Source organism: Canis aureus, chromosome 12, assembly GCF_053574225.1.
Source record: "Canis aureus isolate CA01 chromosome 12, VMU_Caureus_v.1.0, whole genome shotgun sequence".
Taxonomy (NCBI): domain Eukaryota; kingdom Metazoa; phylum Chordata; class Mammalia; order Carnivora; family Canidae; genus Canis; species Canis aureus.
The window spans coordinates 3,154,366-3,169,435 of NC_135622.1; the positions used below are offsets into that span (position 1 = coordinate 3,154,366).

The 15,070-nt window shown below is 40.3% G+C and overlaps 2 protein-coding genes across 3 annotated transcripts in view; both read right to left on the bottom strand.

The window, feature by feature from the left end:
* The window catches only part of KPRP (keratinocyte proline rich protein), a 47,403-nt gene extending 35,772 nt beyond the window's left edge, over positions 1 to 11,631 (bottom strand). For both annotated transcript variants that reach the window (XR_013390230.1, XM_077916201.1), the window contains exon 1: positions 11,402 to 11,631. The gene's annotated coding sequence lies outside the window, so the exon portion shown is untranslated. The remainder of the gene's footprint in view (positions 1 to 11,401) is intronic.
* An 843-nt stretch (positions 11,632 to 12,474) lies between these two features.
* KPLCE (KPRP N-terminal and LCE C-terminal like protein) lies at positions 12,475 to 14,485 on the bottom strand. The gene is made up of 2 exons (XM_077916021.1): positions 14,421 to 14,485; positions 12,475 to 13,413 (listed from the first exon to the last, which is right to left on the bottom strand). The coding sequence occupies exons 1-2, from the start codon at positions 14,475 to 14,477 to the stop codon at positions 12,655 to 12,657; spliced, it is 816 nt and encodes a 271-aa protein (XP_077772147.1). The 5' UTR covers positions 14,478 to 14,485; the 3' UTR covers positions 12,475 to 12,654.
* Positions 14,486 to 15,070: the final 585 nt, after the last annotated feature.

Here is a 15,070-nt window from a genome sequence, read left to right on the forward strand (position 1 = left end):
AAGTCAGAGGGGATTTTTGATAATGGACCTTCTCTAGGCTTCTACTTCCATTGCCTTTGGCATGCTTTTAACCCACTGGAATCAATTTGGATTGCAAGATTTAAAAAAAGATTGGTCTTCTGTAACACTGCACAGCCTCAACACTCCTTAGGAGACCAGGGAAAATGACCCATTCATTAATGGGACGTTAAGTTTCAGTGTGATCTATCAGCTAGATCTCTTCTGCAGGCAACAGGGCAAATGGACTGAGGTACTCTATGTCCAGCTCCAAGTGGTCCTAAATCAGGATCTTGATCTAAGGGCCTCTTGCAGAATGTGTCTAACACCAGCTAAGTTGATAACCCCCTCTGGAGATATTGGATATTGATCTTCTAAACAAGCCTCCTCCAAATAAACCTACATTGCTGGAGAAAACACAAGCTATCCCTAATGAAGGGGACATTCTCTCTCACTATTCCTCCTAATAGACTCAGGTAACTCTAGCTATATGTGGGGACTTCTCCTTTATTCATTTCCCAGTTTAATCCCTATGATAATTGGAGTCAACTGTCTGTGGTTAGTCTACCTCAGGACAGGGACTTTAAGGAATATTCCTAAACAGCTGCCACAACTCCTTTTGTTTCAAGTAAATTCCCTGTCTTCTTTGGCTTGACATGGACTGCATATTTCCACTTGTTGGTAGGAAAAAAAAAAAATGTCTTTTCATCTGTCCAAGTTGATGAACTTTAGAACCAGGATATATTTTTCTCTGCCCTCTGGGCTTTTTTATCTGCCTCCAGCCTTCCTGAGGGCAGGTCACCTCTTCTGTCCCCCTTTCCCCTCCCCTGTTTCAGCACCACCGTAGGTACAGCCTGAAACTGGCTCCCATACCATCCTTGGATCCTCTAGTGTCATTGGCTCCTCCTCCTCCTCTTTTCACCATCAAGGAACAAAGAGCACCCCCTTGGACTTATAGTGCCCACTTCATATTTCCTCACCAGTGTGCCATGTAAAAATTGACAGTGGGGTACAAATTGATTGACTTTTAAGTGGACCCAGGTGAAATATATTCAGTATTTAAGCTAAGTTAAGTTTGTTGGTTTAATTAAGATAAGTATGTCTTTAGAGTTATCAGCATTATTCTTCCCTGGTTTGCTAAAGGTCAAACAAGTTTGTGTTTTCTCCATTGCAATTTGTCAGCAAAAAGATACTTAAAATGATCATTAATTTTGTCTGTCTCAAAGTTTTCATGGGTAATTGTTAGGATAGCTTTCAAAGTCTTTGGTAACCCAAAACTTTAAAGTTTTGATTGGATGATAAATTGGATTGAATTTGTTGGGCATCTAGGTCTTTTCCAAATAGGATAGAGTGCCAAAACATTGATTACTGAATGTAAGTTTGTGCTTTTGGCTTCTTATTGCAGAGAAGCAAAAAATACTTGGGTCTGTTGGTAAATGTACTTTGTGCTTTCTTAAAAGATTGTATTATAAAAAAAATTTTTTTAATTATAAAACGTATTTATAAATTTCAGATCTAAAAGAATTCTGTTGTAACAGTTCTCAGTTACTAAATCTTCACTGGAGACTAAGGTTTCTAAGAGTTAAAATTCTGCTAAATATAATTAAGACTAATAGGGGAAAGGTGGCTTAGGTCAAAATCTGAATGAATAAAATATTTAGAAGAGAAATCTTTGGAAAGGAATTTTATGCACTGTCAGGACTAAGGTTGAAATGAATGGATTTTGGGGATCCCTGGGTGGCTCAGCGGTTTAGCGCCTGCCTTCGGCCCACATCAGGCTCCCTGCGTGGAGCCTGCTTTTCCCTTTGCCTGTCTCTCTCTCTCTCTGTCTCTAATGAATAAATAAAATCTTTTTTAAAAATGGATTTTAACAGTACACTGGTGTAAGATTGAAATTCTGCTTTTCCCTCTGTTAAAAAGACAAAATTTTCTTGGATTGTTGGTCTGCTCTGCATAACAAAATGTAAGCAAAGTGGGGTTTATTTCTCTTTTGTCTGCTGGATAAACGAAAGTTTATAACCAATCTTTGTTTTTATCAGATCTTTGATTATTTAACATAATTAAAACTTCTAATATTAAAGGAGCTCTCTTTTGCTAACAACTATATAACCCTACATATTTATCTTTGGAATCTGTTATTGCCACCTTAGTTGAATAAATAATTAAATTTTAAATTTTGTAATAATCTGTAATCCTACTTAGGCTCCCTGCTGTTTATAACTTTCTGAGGTTTTTAACTTGTCCAAGATTTAAATTGTAAATGAAATCTTTTTTACCAATTAGGTTTGTTCTTTTCTTATTTTAAGTTGCTCTGGAACCATCGTCAAACAAATAATAAGCTATAGGTTATGTTTGGGTAAATATTCTATTATTCTAGAGATTAAATACAATCCCTAAAATTCTAATTTGTTTTGGTATAAGGCTATCACTTGATATTCTGATTTTTAAAAAAAGATTTTATTTATTTATTCATAAGAGACACAAAGAGTAGAGAGAGAGAAAGAGACAGGCAGAGGGAGAAACAGGCTCCATGCAGAGAGCCCGATGTGGGACTCGATCCCAGTATCACACCCTGGGTTGAAGGCAGACGCTTAACCGCTGAGCCACTCTGACATCCCTGATATTCTGATTATTAAGATGTTATGTGTCACAGAAATAACTGGATTTTCTTGCCTGCTATATTATTAGCTCACATCAGATCTTTAACCATGTCCATTTTTGAGTCTTTGTCATTTATAGTTATTATTGCTCTTGCAAAACAAGTTTCATCTTCAAAAAGTTTCATAAAAAAATTTTTTTTAAAAATACAGGATTTGGATACCTTTAAAATCATAAAACTAAAATGAGTAAGTAAATTTCCAGAACTAACTAAAAGCTGCATTCAAGTCAAACTAGAATTAGTAACATAGGACTATATAAACTAAAGAAAATAATTACAGTTTTTGTGACTGTTGTTTGAAACATTGCTGGCTGGTTCTTTCATGTTTGCTCTCCCAGACTAAGGAAATTTTCTCTTAAGATATCTATGATATACAAAAGTATAATAGACAATGTCATTTTATTTTGTAGAACTGTTATCCATTTGAGCTATTTAAGTGTTTAGTAATAATAATAATAATAATAATAATAATAATAATGCTATTCTGAGAGTCATTTAAGGCCTTAATTGTGTAGCAGGTGCTATTATATAAAATGGCATTAGATATTTTAACCCCTGCACAAGTGGAACATGTGCCATTAACAAATTGAAATTTGGGTATGTATTCCAGGTTATCACAAAATATAAAAGGATCGTTAAAAAACATAAACTCAAATTGGTGCTTTAAACATGCCTTCCTCTCCTTTAATAATTGGTTAAATTATTGGAAGAAGATTTTGGTTAACTATCAAAGATCTTTTATTGTGTTTCTTTTTCTTGTTATTTTAATAATGTTTTACTGTTTTCTCCCATATCTCTCCACCTGGTACAAAGACTCCTTCACTGCCATAACTTCAAGAGGACAGATGACCTTTCTGCTTATGGAGACTCTCATCTGTTAACTTTAGATACCACTGCCATAGCCTTTCCTAACTCATATTAAATTCTCAACAGACCAATCCTGACCCAGAGGCAGGAATATCTTTATGTCCCTATTCAGAAGGAGGGAGTTACAGAAGATGAGACATTCCACCTTCAATATCCTTAAAGATTTAAGGGTCAAAGTTGCTCATGGGGAGAAATAATGAGGGAAACAAAGGCAAGATAAATGTAGCTTAAAGTAAGTGTCCTTACACCTTGCAGCCCACTGATAGGTACCTATAACATGCAGAGTGTGAGCTTTCTCAAGGAACTTGTGGCTGTTTTAGTACCTTAATGTTTATGACTAAAAGTAACCTTATCTTAACAGCAGCTAGCCCCTTAAGGTCCTGAAAGCTTTGCTTTCTAATTCCAAATGCTATCCCTAACCCCCACTAATTAAAAAGTACATAATCAGTCATTCCTCACAATCCCAGTGCAGCTCTTTCTGCCCATGGAACCTGTCCTTGTGCTACAATAAAATCACCTTTTTGCACCAAAAATGTCTCGAGAATTATTTCTTAGCTGTTAGCTCTCGAACCCAAAACTTCCAAATTTCATCATCAGTGATACTAGAAATAGCAATTTTAATGATGAGGGAAGAAATTTCTTTATAATAATTTTCTAAAAGAGCAGGCTAGAAGAACCAGAGATCACTATTTCAGGAAGTTTAAGAGATTGATGAGTGATGAAGTAGAAAAAAAAAATAGAATGAAGAAAACATTGTTTCAAAGTTACACAGAGTGGTCAAAGTAATGTGCCATGATGCCATGTCAGCTGAGATGTGGCTTTGATTCAAAGAACAGCACTTCAATGAGAAGAGACCTTGATTTGCACTAGGATTTTGAAGAAAGAGTTGTTCAAAAGCCAAAGATAATCAATGAAACCATTATGTATTGACTGTAAACATACCTCCAGTCAAGGGAGGCCAGAGCTGACATTAGAGGTGCAGAGGATTAACAACAAAAAGGGTGCTCTGAATAGAAGATATTATTCAGGGTAATTTTGGATTCAGAGAGTGAAGGTAGCATGCCTGCTTCTCCATGGGCAAACTATGCTGTCTTCAGTAAGTTACGTACGTCTTCTAAATTATAGTTCCATTGTCTGCAGAATAGAATTGTTCTGCTCATCTGTAAGCATCACATGAGATATTGCCTATGAAGCACTGAGCATAGCACCACACACATGGCTGGACCTAAAAAAGTGGTAGCTACTCCTCTCACTCCTCTTACTACTATTCTAATTAATATGATTATTTCCCATGTTTTGGTGTCTTAATAGGCATCATTCTATTCTGCCTAGCAAGATTTCCTAGTCACAGAGGAGAACTGATATTATAGAAGCCTTGTTGTTCTATTTTCTTTGTTGAACTCGAGGCTAGAGGTGGATATTTCTGAAGATAAAGATGGCAGAAGAATGAAGATTAGGTGTGTCTCATTCTCTCTCATTTACGAAATTCATTCTGTGTCCAAACTATTGCACTGAGTAATAGGGTGGATTTAGAGAGATTTGGAAATCACCCTTATCTTCAAAGATGGTCTTATAAAATTACCGTTTACAAGGCCCAAGGAACATGTCCTCCACCAATTTCAACACGAGGCAGACAGAGACTATTCCAGGAGAGGCTATTCTCTGTGAAACCAAAGTGTGAATGTCTGGAAGTCAAGTCTAAACAATGCAAATGAGCCAAGGAGGAGAAGGGAACAGTAGTTGTAGAGGAGGAGAGACCTATATTCATAGCTACAGCATGCAACAGCAAGACATAAAGATGTGCAAAGTAAGAGGGATTGGAAAATGAAAAGCTTATAGAATTAGAGGGATGTTAATATGAAAACAATGCAAAAGAGCTGGTAATAGGGGCACCTGCGTGGCTCAGTTGGATAAGCATCTGCCTTCAGCTCAAACCATGATCTCAGGGTCCTGGGATCAAGCCCCATATCAGGATCCCTCCTCAATGGGGATCCCACTTCTCCTTCACCTCCCCACTTGAATTAATAATTTTAAATTTGGGGATCCCTGGGTGGCGCAGCGGTTTGGCGCCTGCCTTTGGCCCGGGGCGCGATCCTGGAGACCCGGGATCGAATCCCATATCAGGCTCCCGATGCATGGAGCCTGCTTCTCCCTCTGCCTGTGTCTCTGCCTCTCTCTCTCTCTCTCTCTCTGTGACTATCATAAGTAAATAAATAAAAAAAATTTAAAAAAAAATAATTTTAAATTTGTAGGAGTTCAGAGAAAGAAATGATTCTTAATGACTAAAAAAAAAAATAAATTTGTTTTTATGAAAATTTTAAGTAATGAAAATTATAGTGGGATTGATATTAGTGGTGGCTGTATGTCCATGGTTCAGTGAATTCAAGCAAGGCAAGGATTGTATAAACTAAATTTATGTTAACCTGAATATTTTTCATTATTTATTGTAACATTAAGACTTTGTTTCCCCCTCAAATATATCTACTAAAACTCTTCATTAAAAGCATAATAGGGATGCCTGGGTGACTCAGAGGTTTGGTGCCTGCTTTTGGCCCAGGGTGTGGTCCTAGAGTCCTGGGATCAAGTCCCACATCTGTCTCCCTGCATGGAGCCTGCCTCTCCCTCTGCCTGTGCCTCTGCCAGTCTCTCTCTCTCTCACTCTCTCTCTCTGTCTCTCATGAATGAATAAATAAAGTCTTAAAAAAAAAAAAGCATAATAGTTCTTTAAAAGGAGTGATTTTAAAATACAATTCTGATGAAACTTTATAGTTATAATAATTGAATTAGATTTTTCCTGATACATAGAAGCCTAACTTAGCCTTCTTAAAATATATGAATATGGTTTAAAGAAAGGTTGAGGGTTTCTCTCCTTACCCCACCCTGAACCATGAAGTTCTGATCCTTTTTAAGACACCTGCAGAAATGTAAATTTGCATCAAGACACGGGCAGGAGGATGCAGGAGATTGAGCTAAGAGCACAGGGCAACATTTTCACCTTCTCCCTATTTCAGAGTCAGAATCTCATCCTTGCTGAAGTAGAATGGTCATGTAGCTCCACCCAGAAATAAAGAATACAGATTTCTTTTCCATAGACCTCTTTATTCATGGGCAGATATTTGCCAGGAAATAGGAAATGAGCGAGGAAAAAAAAAAGCAACAACCACAAAAACTCTTTCTGATCTGCTAGTGTGGGCAATTAAGAAGTGACTTAATTATTCACAACTGCCAGGCTACAGAAACAACCCTATTATCTGTTGATGAATGAATGGATAAAGAAAATGTGGTATACATAGTGAATATTATTCAACTATAAAAAAGGAATCCTTCCATTTACAACAACAGGGATGTCTTGGAAGATATTACGTGGAGTGAAATAAGCCAGACACAGAAAAACAAACATGTAATTTCACTTCTATATGGAATCTAAAAAAAGTTAAATTCATAAAAGCAGAATAGAATGGTGGTTACAAGGGACTAAGGGATGGGAAAGAGGAAATGTCAGTAGAGGGTACAAACTTTCAATCATAAGATGAATAAGTCCAGAGGACCTAATGTATAGCATAGTGACGACAATTAATAATACTGTATCGTGTACTTGAAATTTACTAAAAGAGTCCATCTTACATGTACTCTCCCAGAATACACACACAGCAGTGTATATGTGATGTCATGGGTATGTTAATCAGCTTGATTCTGGTAAACATTTCATAATATATACCAAAGTCTCATGTCGTATACCTTAAATATATATGATTGTTGTCAATCATACTTCACTAAAGATGAGGAAAAAACCTTTCCATTGAGGATACCACACAGAACTGCTGTGGCCCTTCTGAAGCCTTTTTGAAGAGATTTTTAACTGGGAAAGTTTGAAAATAAAGATTTTTTTAGGGAAAGTGTACACAAATGCAGTTGTGTGATAGATTCATAGTGGATTCCTCTGTTTGGGATTGTACCGTCAATCTTCTGAGGAAGTTAGAAGAGCAATCTAGTAGGAAGGCAAAAAAAATAAATAAATATTGATGTAATATTAGTAGTAAAGTGGTCTAGGAAGAAAAATAAAGCAGGGTGAGGTGAAGAGCTGGGGCACAGCTCTGTCTGAGCCTGGTGGTCCAAGGTGGGGTATATGGAGTGTTTAACACTGAAATAGGTTCAATGAAAAGCTGATAGTATTTAACTTGACCTTTTTGTGTCTATTTATAGAAACTGCCTCTGAGGCATTTATAGAAAATGCCTCTGAGTCTTATCTACTGTTCCCTGGGTAATCAGACTGGATTTTAAAAAAAAAAACAAAAAAAACAAAAAAACAAAAAAACCAGGAAGTTCCCATAGGATAGATATATAAATGGGGAAGAATCATTTTTTTATTTGATAAGAAAATATTGAGTCCTACCCTATATGTATGTCTGGGGACATTAAATCAGATAGGACCCAATTCCCTCTCCTGTAAGTCTAGTAGGTTAAGATGAACACATCTCCCAGCAGAACATGCACATGGGTCGGACACAAGGGCTAGCCGCGAGAATCTCCAAGAATATTAATCACTGCCCTTTGGAGCCACACATACTATTCCACCCCTTCTCCCTGCTGTGGAGAGGATGCCTGCTGCATCAGCCATCTGTCCCACATAGCCAACTTGCTAATTGTGCATCAGCAACCATCAGCAGGGAGGAGATGCTTACACCAGTGACAAGGAATGACATCTGATTGTGACATTTTCCCCAGCTAGCTTCTGTCTAAAAACCTGGCCTAGATTCTCCTTTGTTGTCAAGCACTGAGTCTCATGGGAAGAGTTGTTAATCTGGGTGCCCCACTGCCTATACCTCTTTAAGGGATGCCACCAGTTAGCTATCAAACCTCTGCCCCATTTCCATTCTATTGGAAAGATACACTGTTTGAACTTTGAAGAATAGTCAAAGAATTGAAAGTACAGACTGTCAGGGGTAGAAACAGCCCTTGGTGGGATGCCTAGGTGGCTTAGTGGTTGAGCATCTGCCTCTGGCTCAGGTGAGACCCCAGGGTCCTGGGATGGAGTTCCGCATCAGGCTCCCCGCAGGGAGCCTGCTTCTCCCTCTGCCTTTCATTAGCTATGCATTCATATACAACATATGTATAATGTATTTTAAGATAAAAAAATTATATGTATTTTATTGTATATTTATTTCTTAAATTTGGAAATATTATAAGGTCTATCTACATGTATTAGCCTCTCTTGTGAATAATTTTGGCATAGATATTTTCCTGAGAGAAAACATTATTAAAAACTATCCTAGGGCAGCCCAGGTGGCTCAGCAGTTTAGCGCTGCCTTCAGCCCAGGGTGTGATCCTGGAGACCGGGATCAAGTCCCACATCGGGGTCCCTGCAGGGAGCCTGCTTTTCCCTCTGCCTGTGTCTCTGCCTCTCTCTCTCTCTCTTTCTCTCTCCTCTCTGTGTTTCTCATGAATAAATAAATAAAATCTTAAAAAGAAAAACAAACTATCCTATACAGGGAAGTGGGTTTAGGATTTGACTCAGTAGATTTTTCTATTCCAGAAAAACTGGGAAAACAAACTCATGCAAGAGCCCAGGAGGGCAGCAACTTAGGACGTCCAAGGATACTGTTCTCCATTTCCCAGGGGTTTGTTTCCATGTTCTGGACTTGCCATTCTCTTTAAATAATTCCCAATAAATCCTCTATAAGTAGTGTAGAGAGACTATGAGTCAGGAAATCTGGATTATTTTACATGGAAAATGATACATCAAGATTTTTATAACAGTAAAAAACAAAACACAGTAGAACTTTTGATTAGCTTTAATTTCAGGAAAATGTCCTGAAACTGAATATTTTGTGATTTTCTAACCCATCATTTTTAGAGATGAGAGTGCCAGCGCTGTGAGCAGACCACCTGGTGCTGGCACTTGAAGGGGCCCTTACTCACAAAGCAGCCCAAGTTGTGATATGATAGTTGGACAAGCTAGAATCAGAGCCCTGCAGCTACACAGGACAGGCAAGGAAGGAACCAGGTAAATTAATGCTACTGGGCAGTTGTCTTAGAGAGTCCTTTAAATGCTCTACAAAAATGAACTTATTTTTGCAGAGAAAAATAATCTTTAATAGACACAAATAATATAGCATCTATCACCTGCCTCCTTGAAACCTTACAACAGCTCCCTTTGGCTGAGTAGTATCTCCAGCAACACCATACCTCAACAATGGTCGCAGCACCCATCAGGCACTCATGCCCTTCAGTCTCACTGTGAACTCTCTCCATTCAGCAGCTCACTCCCTCCCAGAGGCCGCATCCGTCCTCTCACAAAGTCCCTGGCTGTGCTCCTGCCTCTGCCTGGAGAAGCCTTCCCTTGCTGCTCTGTAATTAACTCCTACTCAACCTTGAGATTGATCTGTACTTTCTCAGAGAAGTCATTTCTGATCTCCCTGACCAGGTAAAATGGGTATACTGCAGGATGTCAGAGCACCCAGCACTCTTCATAGCAGTGCACCTTTACATTTATTTATTGGTTTTTTTATTGTTTATTTTCCCTCTCTGCTGTAAACTCCGACACTGCATGGAGTGTTGCATGCAATGTTGGAGTTTGTTCACCTGAAACAAAACAGGTGTTCAGTAACTATTTATTAGATGAACGAATGAAAATCAGACACAAGAGTTACTTCTAGGCCTTTCATACTGGCCACGCTCATGAAGGATTCTCAGGTCCTGGCCACTGGCTTCTCAGTCTCTTGACGTCTGTGTAAGGGGAGGACAGTCTGGCACCACATGTTGGGGTTCACTGGGAGGCACTCCTAAGTGCACAGCTCGGGTGCCTTGAAAGCCTGGATCCCATTGGCTGCTTCTCCTCACATAGTCTTTCCTACATAAACACCTGGCACACACGCAGGGCTTTTTTCCAAAGCTTCTGTAGTTACAGAAGGATATTTCTGTTCTGCTCCACCTTACACCTCCAAACTGCTCTGTGAGGATCAGGGACTTTGATTTATTTGCTTTCAACATGATGCTAACTTTCTGGTATCTAGGTGGTAGTTATACAGATGTGTTTGTTGAAGGATAAACTTACAATTCGTGTACTTTTCTGCGTGTTATATTTCAATATAAAACTTTTTAAAATATTTACACAGACTTCAACAGCAACTCGTATAATAATGAGAAACAGAGTGAGACAGAAACCAAAATAAATATAGGAGAGAAAAAGAAAGAGAAAAAGAAAGAGAAATATATATCATAAAGGGCAATAAAGGGATGGTTAAATAAATCACTAGCCATATAACAGAAAGGTCAGAAAGCAAACTATTTTAGAAGTATGTTATGAGTTATGGAATAGATTCCGTACAATGCTTTCTGACACATCAGTGCTGGTTGGGCTGGGCTTTTGGGATGCCATTCATTCTCTGTATGCATGGGGCCACGAGAGCTAGACAAAGATCTAATCCAAACTCAGCATGGCCATCCTGGAAAGAGTGTAGAATTTGAAGTCAAAAAATAACTTCATTTTTATCTATAAATGTCATGCAGTTGGCCCTTGAACAACATGGATTTGAATGGTACAGGTCCAATTATATGTGGGGTTTTTTTTTTCAGTAAGTACAGTATTATAAGCGTATTTTCTCTCTCTTAACGATTTTCTTAATATCACTTTCTTATCTTTATCTCACTTTATTATAAGAATATAGTATAGAATACACATAACATACAAAATATGTGTTAATTAGTTATTTATGTTATCAGTAAGGCTTCTGGTCAACAGTAGGCTATTAGTAGTTACCTTTCTGGGGAGTCAAAAGTGTGAATTTTAGAGTGTGGGAAGGATCGGCACCCCTAACCTCCGCATTGTTCAAATATCAACTGTAATATTCAAATGTTTAGATAGCTCGTGCTACTTACCCAGTTTTTAATTAATACATATAAAAGCATTGTATGCCCACATTCATTGCTGAAGGAGCAGCATATAGACTTCCAACATTGCAGGAGCCACTTGGTGGTGAGATCATGGTGCCCAGCTGACTATGCTGCAGTGGGTTTGGTTGGAGGGATGGAATGTGATTTGGGGGAACCACAGGTGACTTAGATGTTCAAAGGCAGCATAGTAGCCCACATGACTCTCTGCAAGTGTTCCAGGGCAACCTGAAAGAGGTTGCTTAGAAACAAACCCAAGGTGGGGGAGGGGTGTAAAAAAAAAAAAGAAGAAACAAACCCAAGGTCCCCAGTTCTTGTTAGAATGTTCATTTACATATTCCACAAACATGCTGCCTCCTCGGCTCATGCACCAGGGCTTGTGGGGCTGCTTTGAACAGCATGTACGCCTTACCTCTCTTTTTTTGACTGTGTGGGTTTACAGTCTTTAGTTATAAAAAATCCACCCCAAACCCGGAGGTTAGCAAAGAAATGCAATCAAATGAGGAAGGGTGTCTGGCCCAGACCCAAATGTTTATGCCAAGAGGCTTGCCTTCCTCTTGGCAACGTCTCCCTCTCCCTGGCTGACATGGGGAATTTCTACCTCCCTCAGGGGAGTCCTCACCATTTCCTTCAGGTCTTTACTCTGGAGCTTCAGGAGGGCAAACTCACCAGATGAGAAGATGGAACCCGCAGAGCCACTCCCACAGAAGCAGGGGTATCATCATGAGACTCCTGAACAGATCTGATTTCACAGACCCTTCAATATCCAGGAGGCTGAACTCTGAGTTCACTTACAGCAATCATACTACCGTGTGGGCCTCACACTCATCAGAGGGCAGGAAAGACGCATCTTCTGACCCCAAAGTCTCCAGCTAACTTGCATGGATACGTTTATTAGTGGCATTCTAGAGTGCTCAGGGACCCCAGGCCGCGATCGTACCAGCTCGGTCTGCTTGTTCATGTCCATGCAGACCTTTCCCCTTGTTGTGAAGCAAGAGGAAAAGAGGAAGAATTTCTGATAGAAAAGTATAAATATGGACCAAATAGACAGGACATCACTATGAATTGCATTCAGAGCTTTATTCTTGCCAAAGTGTGGGGGGCACACCAATTCTGGCAGGCTGCCTTGATAAAGAAGCAAAGTACACAGTGAAGCAATGAGAGTCTACATCACTGGGAATACAGGGAGGGGGCCAGAGGCTGGTGAACATTCCAAAAGATATAGCAGGTCTGTTCTGTACTTAACAGCAGCAGTCATCCTCACAATCACAGCATGCAGGACCTCGGGACCTCATGGGGATAATTCCCAAACAGCAGCACCCAGAGCCGCAGCACCCAGTGCTGCAGCATCCAGAGCTGCAGCACCCAGAATCTTCACAGCAGCCAGATGATCCTGAGTTGCAGTCCTGGGGCGGTTGGATCCAACGTCTCAGGGGACTCACCCCAAAGGTCCGGGGAGCCAGGCAGCAGTAGCTGGTGGAACAGGGTGCAGAGCATGGATCAGGGACACAGCATGAGGTGGTCGAGCCACTTGCAGGAGCCTGAGCATAGTAGGTCTGGCCGGGAGAAGGTCTCTGGACATAGCATGTCTGGGTCTGGCAAGGGGCTGGGTACTTCACGTAAGTCATCTGGCACGGAGCTGGGTACTTCATGTATGTCTGACAAGGAGCTGGGCATTTCATGTAGGTTGTCTGGGATGGAGCTGGGCACTTCACGTATGTCTGGCAAGGAGCTGCATATTTCACATAGGTCTGAGTCTGGCATGGCATTTGACATTTCACGTAGGTTTGAGCTGGGCGTGGAGCTGGGCATTTCACGTAGGTTTGAGCTGGGCGTGGAGCTGGGCATTTCACACAAGTTTGAGTCTGGGATGGAGCTGGGCATTTCACAGGGGTACATTTGGTACTCTGCTCACCTCCCAATCCCAAACCTTTCACACAAGATGGAGGGAACTGTGGCTGCTTCTGCTGGTCACACATCTTTCTGTGGCTTTGTAAAATCTGAAAAGAAAGGTCTCATCAGAAAAAAAGAAAAGGAAAAAAGAAAAGAGAAGAGAAGAGAAGAGAAGAAAAGAAAAGAAAGAAAGATAAGAAAAAAAAAGAAAAGAAGAAAAGAAAAGAAAGAAAAGAAAAGAAGAAAAGAAAAGAAGAAAAGAAAAGAAAGAAAAGAAAAGAAAAGAAAAGAAAGAAAAGAAAAGAAAGAAAAGAAAAGAAAGAAAAGAAAAGAAAAGGAAAAGAAAAGAAAAGAAAAGAAAAGAAAAGAAAAGAAAAGAAAAGAAAAGAAAAGAAAAGAAAAGGTCTCATCAGGACTAGGAAGTTTTCCAGGGAAACCCCCAGCACCTCTTTTAAATAGAATGATCTGTAAGCTGGAGCCTTTTTGAGAAGGTCACAGCACTCAGACCTGACATAGGGTAGACTCAGAGCCAGGGATCTTGCTTGGCTCTTGTCCCTGCGCCTGGCCGTATGTCTCAGTTTCCACAGTGGAAAATGAAGGGCTAGAAAGAATGATATCTGTTTCTACCCAATTCTCCAAGCCTCCTCTCTTCTTACTTTGGTGCCTAGTTGCAGATTCTCCTTGAGAAATTGTTTTCCAGCTGATATCCCTCACTGCTCATTTTCTCAAGATCAGCTTCCCTATTTCCTCCTGCCAGACCAGACGGTACCCAGGGAAGGCAAGTTCTTGTCAGTGAATCCTGAGCCACACAGAGCATGACAGGTCTGCAGTTTGAGTGAGTTTCCACCATTTGCTCTTCAGGTCAGCTAGATTATCATTTCACCCCATAAATAGACTCATGAAAGAAATGCAGTCTAGGGAAGAGAGGACAGCGGTTCTCTGAAGAGCCCTTCTCACACAAGGCCAACAGCTCCACACTCTGCCTCTCCCCCTCAGACTCCAGCTCTGCTCCACTCCTTCAGCGGCCACTCTCATGTGTAGGCCTGACCACCCTCATCCCATCCCAGTATCACCTCTCCTTCCTGCTGTGTTCCTATCTCAGACATAGACTTACCTTCTTCACTGACAGAAGCAAGACGGGGAGAATCCAGGGATCTGAGGAGCTAGCCATTGGGGAGGCCTTTTATAGGGTGGCAATGAGGCAATTTAATGGCATCCCAATGAAGCAGGAAGGTTCACAAGGATTGGGGCTGGCACTGCATTGGTGAGATTCCTCCCCAGTATGCCTGGCTCTTCACTCAGATGCAGGGCATGTCTCTGTTTGACATTGAATTTTCCAGAACACCAGATAAATGATTCCTTTGGCCTTCTTCCTGGAACAAGTCCATCTTCTTTTTCTAGAAGTTATGAGAGATGAGATGCCTATGAGATCTATGTCTACAAAGCTGTTTCTAGGTCACTCAAGTCTTCAAGGACTTGTCCAAAATGTATTTAGCATCTCAATTTTTCATACACTGTGCCAAAAGCTACACGGTGCATCTTCTCAGTCTAAATAGTACGTTCTTTCTGAGGGCCTCCTGGTGGTGGTCTAGGTTGCTGGACCTGGTAGTGTCTGCCTCAGTATGGCAGCAAGGCCCTCCAGAAGCTCCAGGTTAGTTCCATGGACTGGCAGGCTATCCTGTTTATTTGGGAAACTGGATGGGTGCTTAGTGATCTCAGACCTCAGGCTCTATATTTAGGCTGTATATCCTCAGCTTCTTGCGC

What these genes read in the sequence shown, in the direction of transcription:
- KPLCE (XM_077916021.1), bottom strand. Translation starts at nt 14,477, where the DNA reads ATGGCTAGCTCCTCAGATCCCTGGATTCTCCCCGTCTTGCTTCTGTCA. An exon ending in TGCTTCTGTCAGTGAAGAAG is followed by an intron (nt 13,414 to 14,420) that starts GTAAGTCTATGT and finishes CTTTCTTTTCAG; the next exon opens with ATTTTACAAAGCCACAGAAA.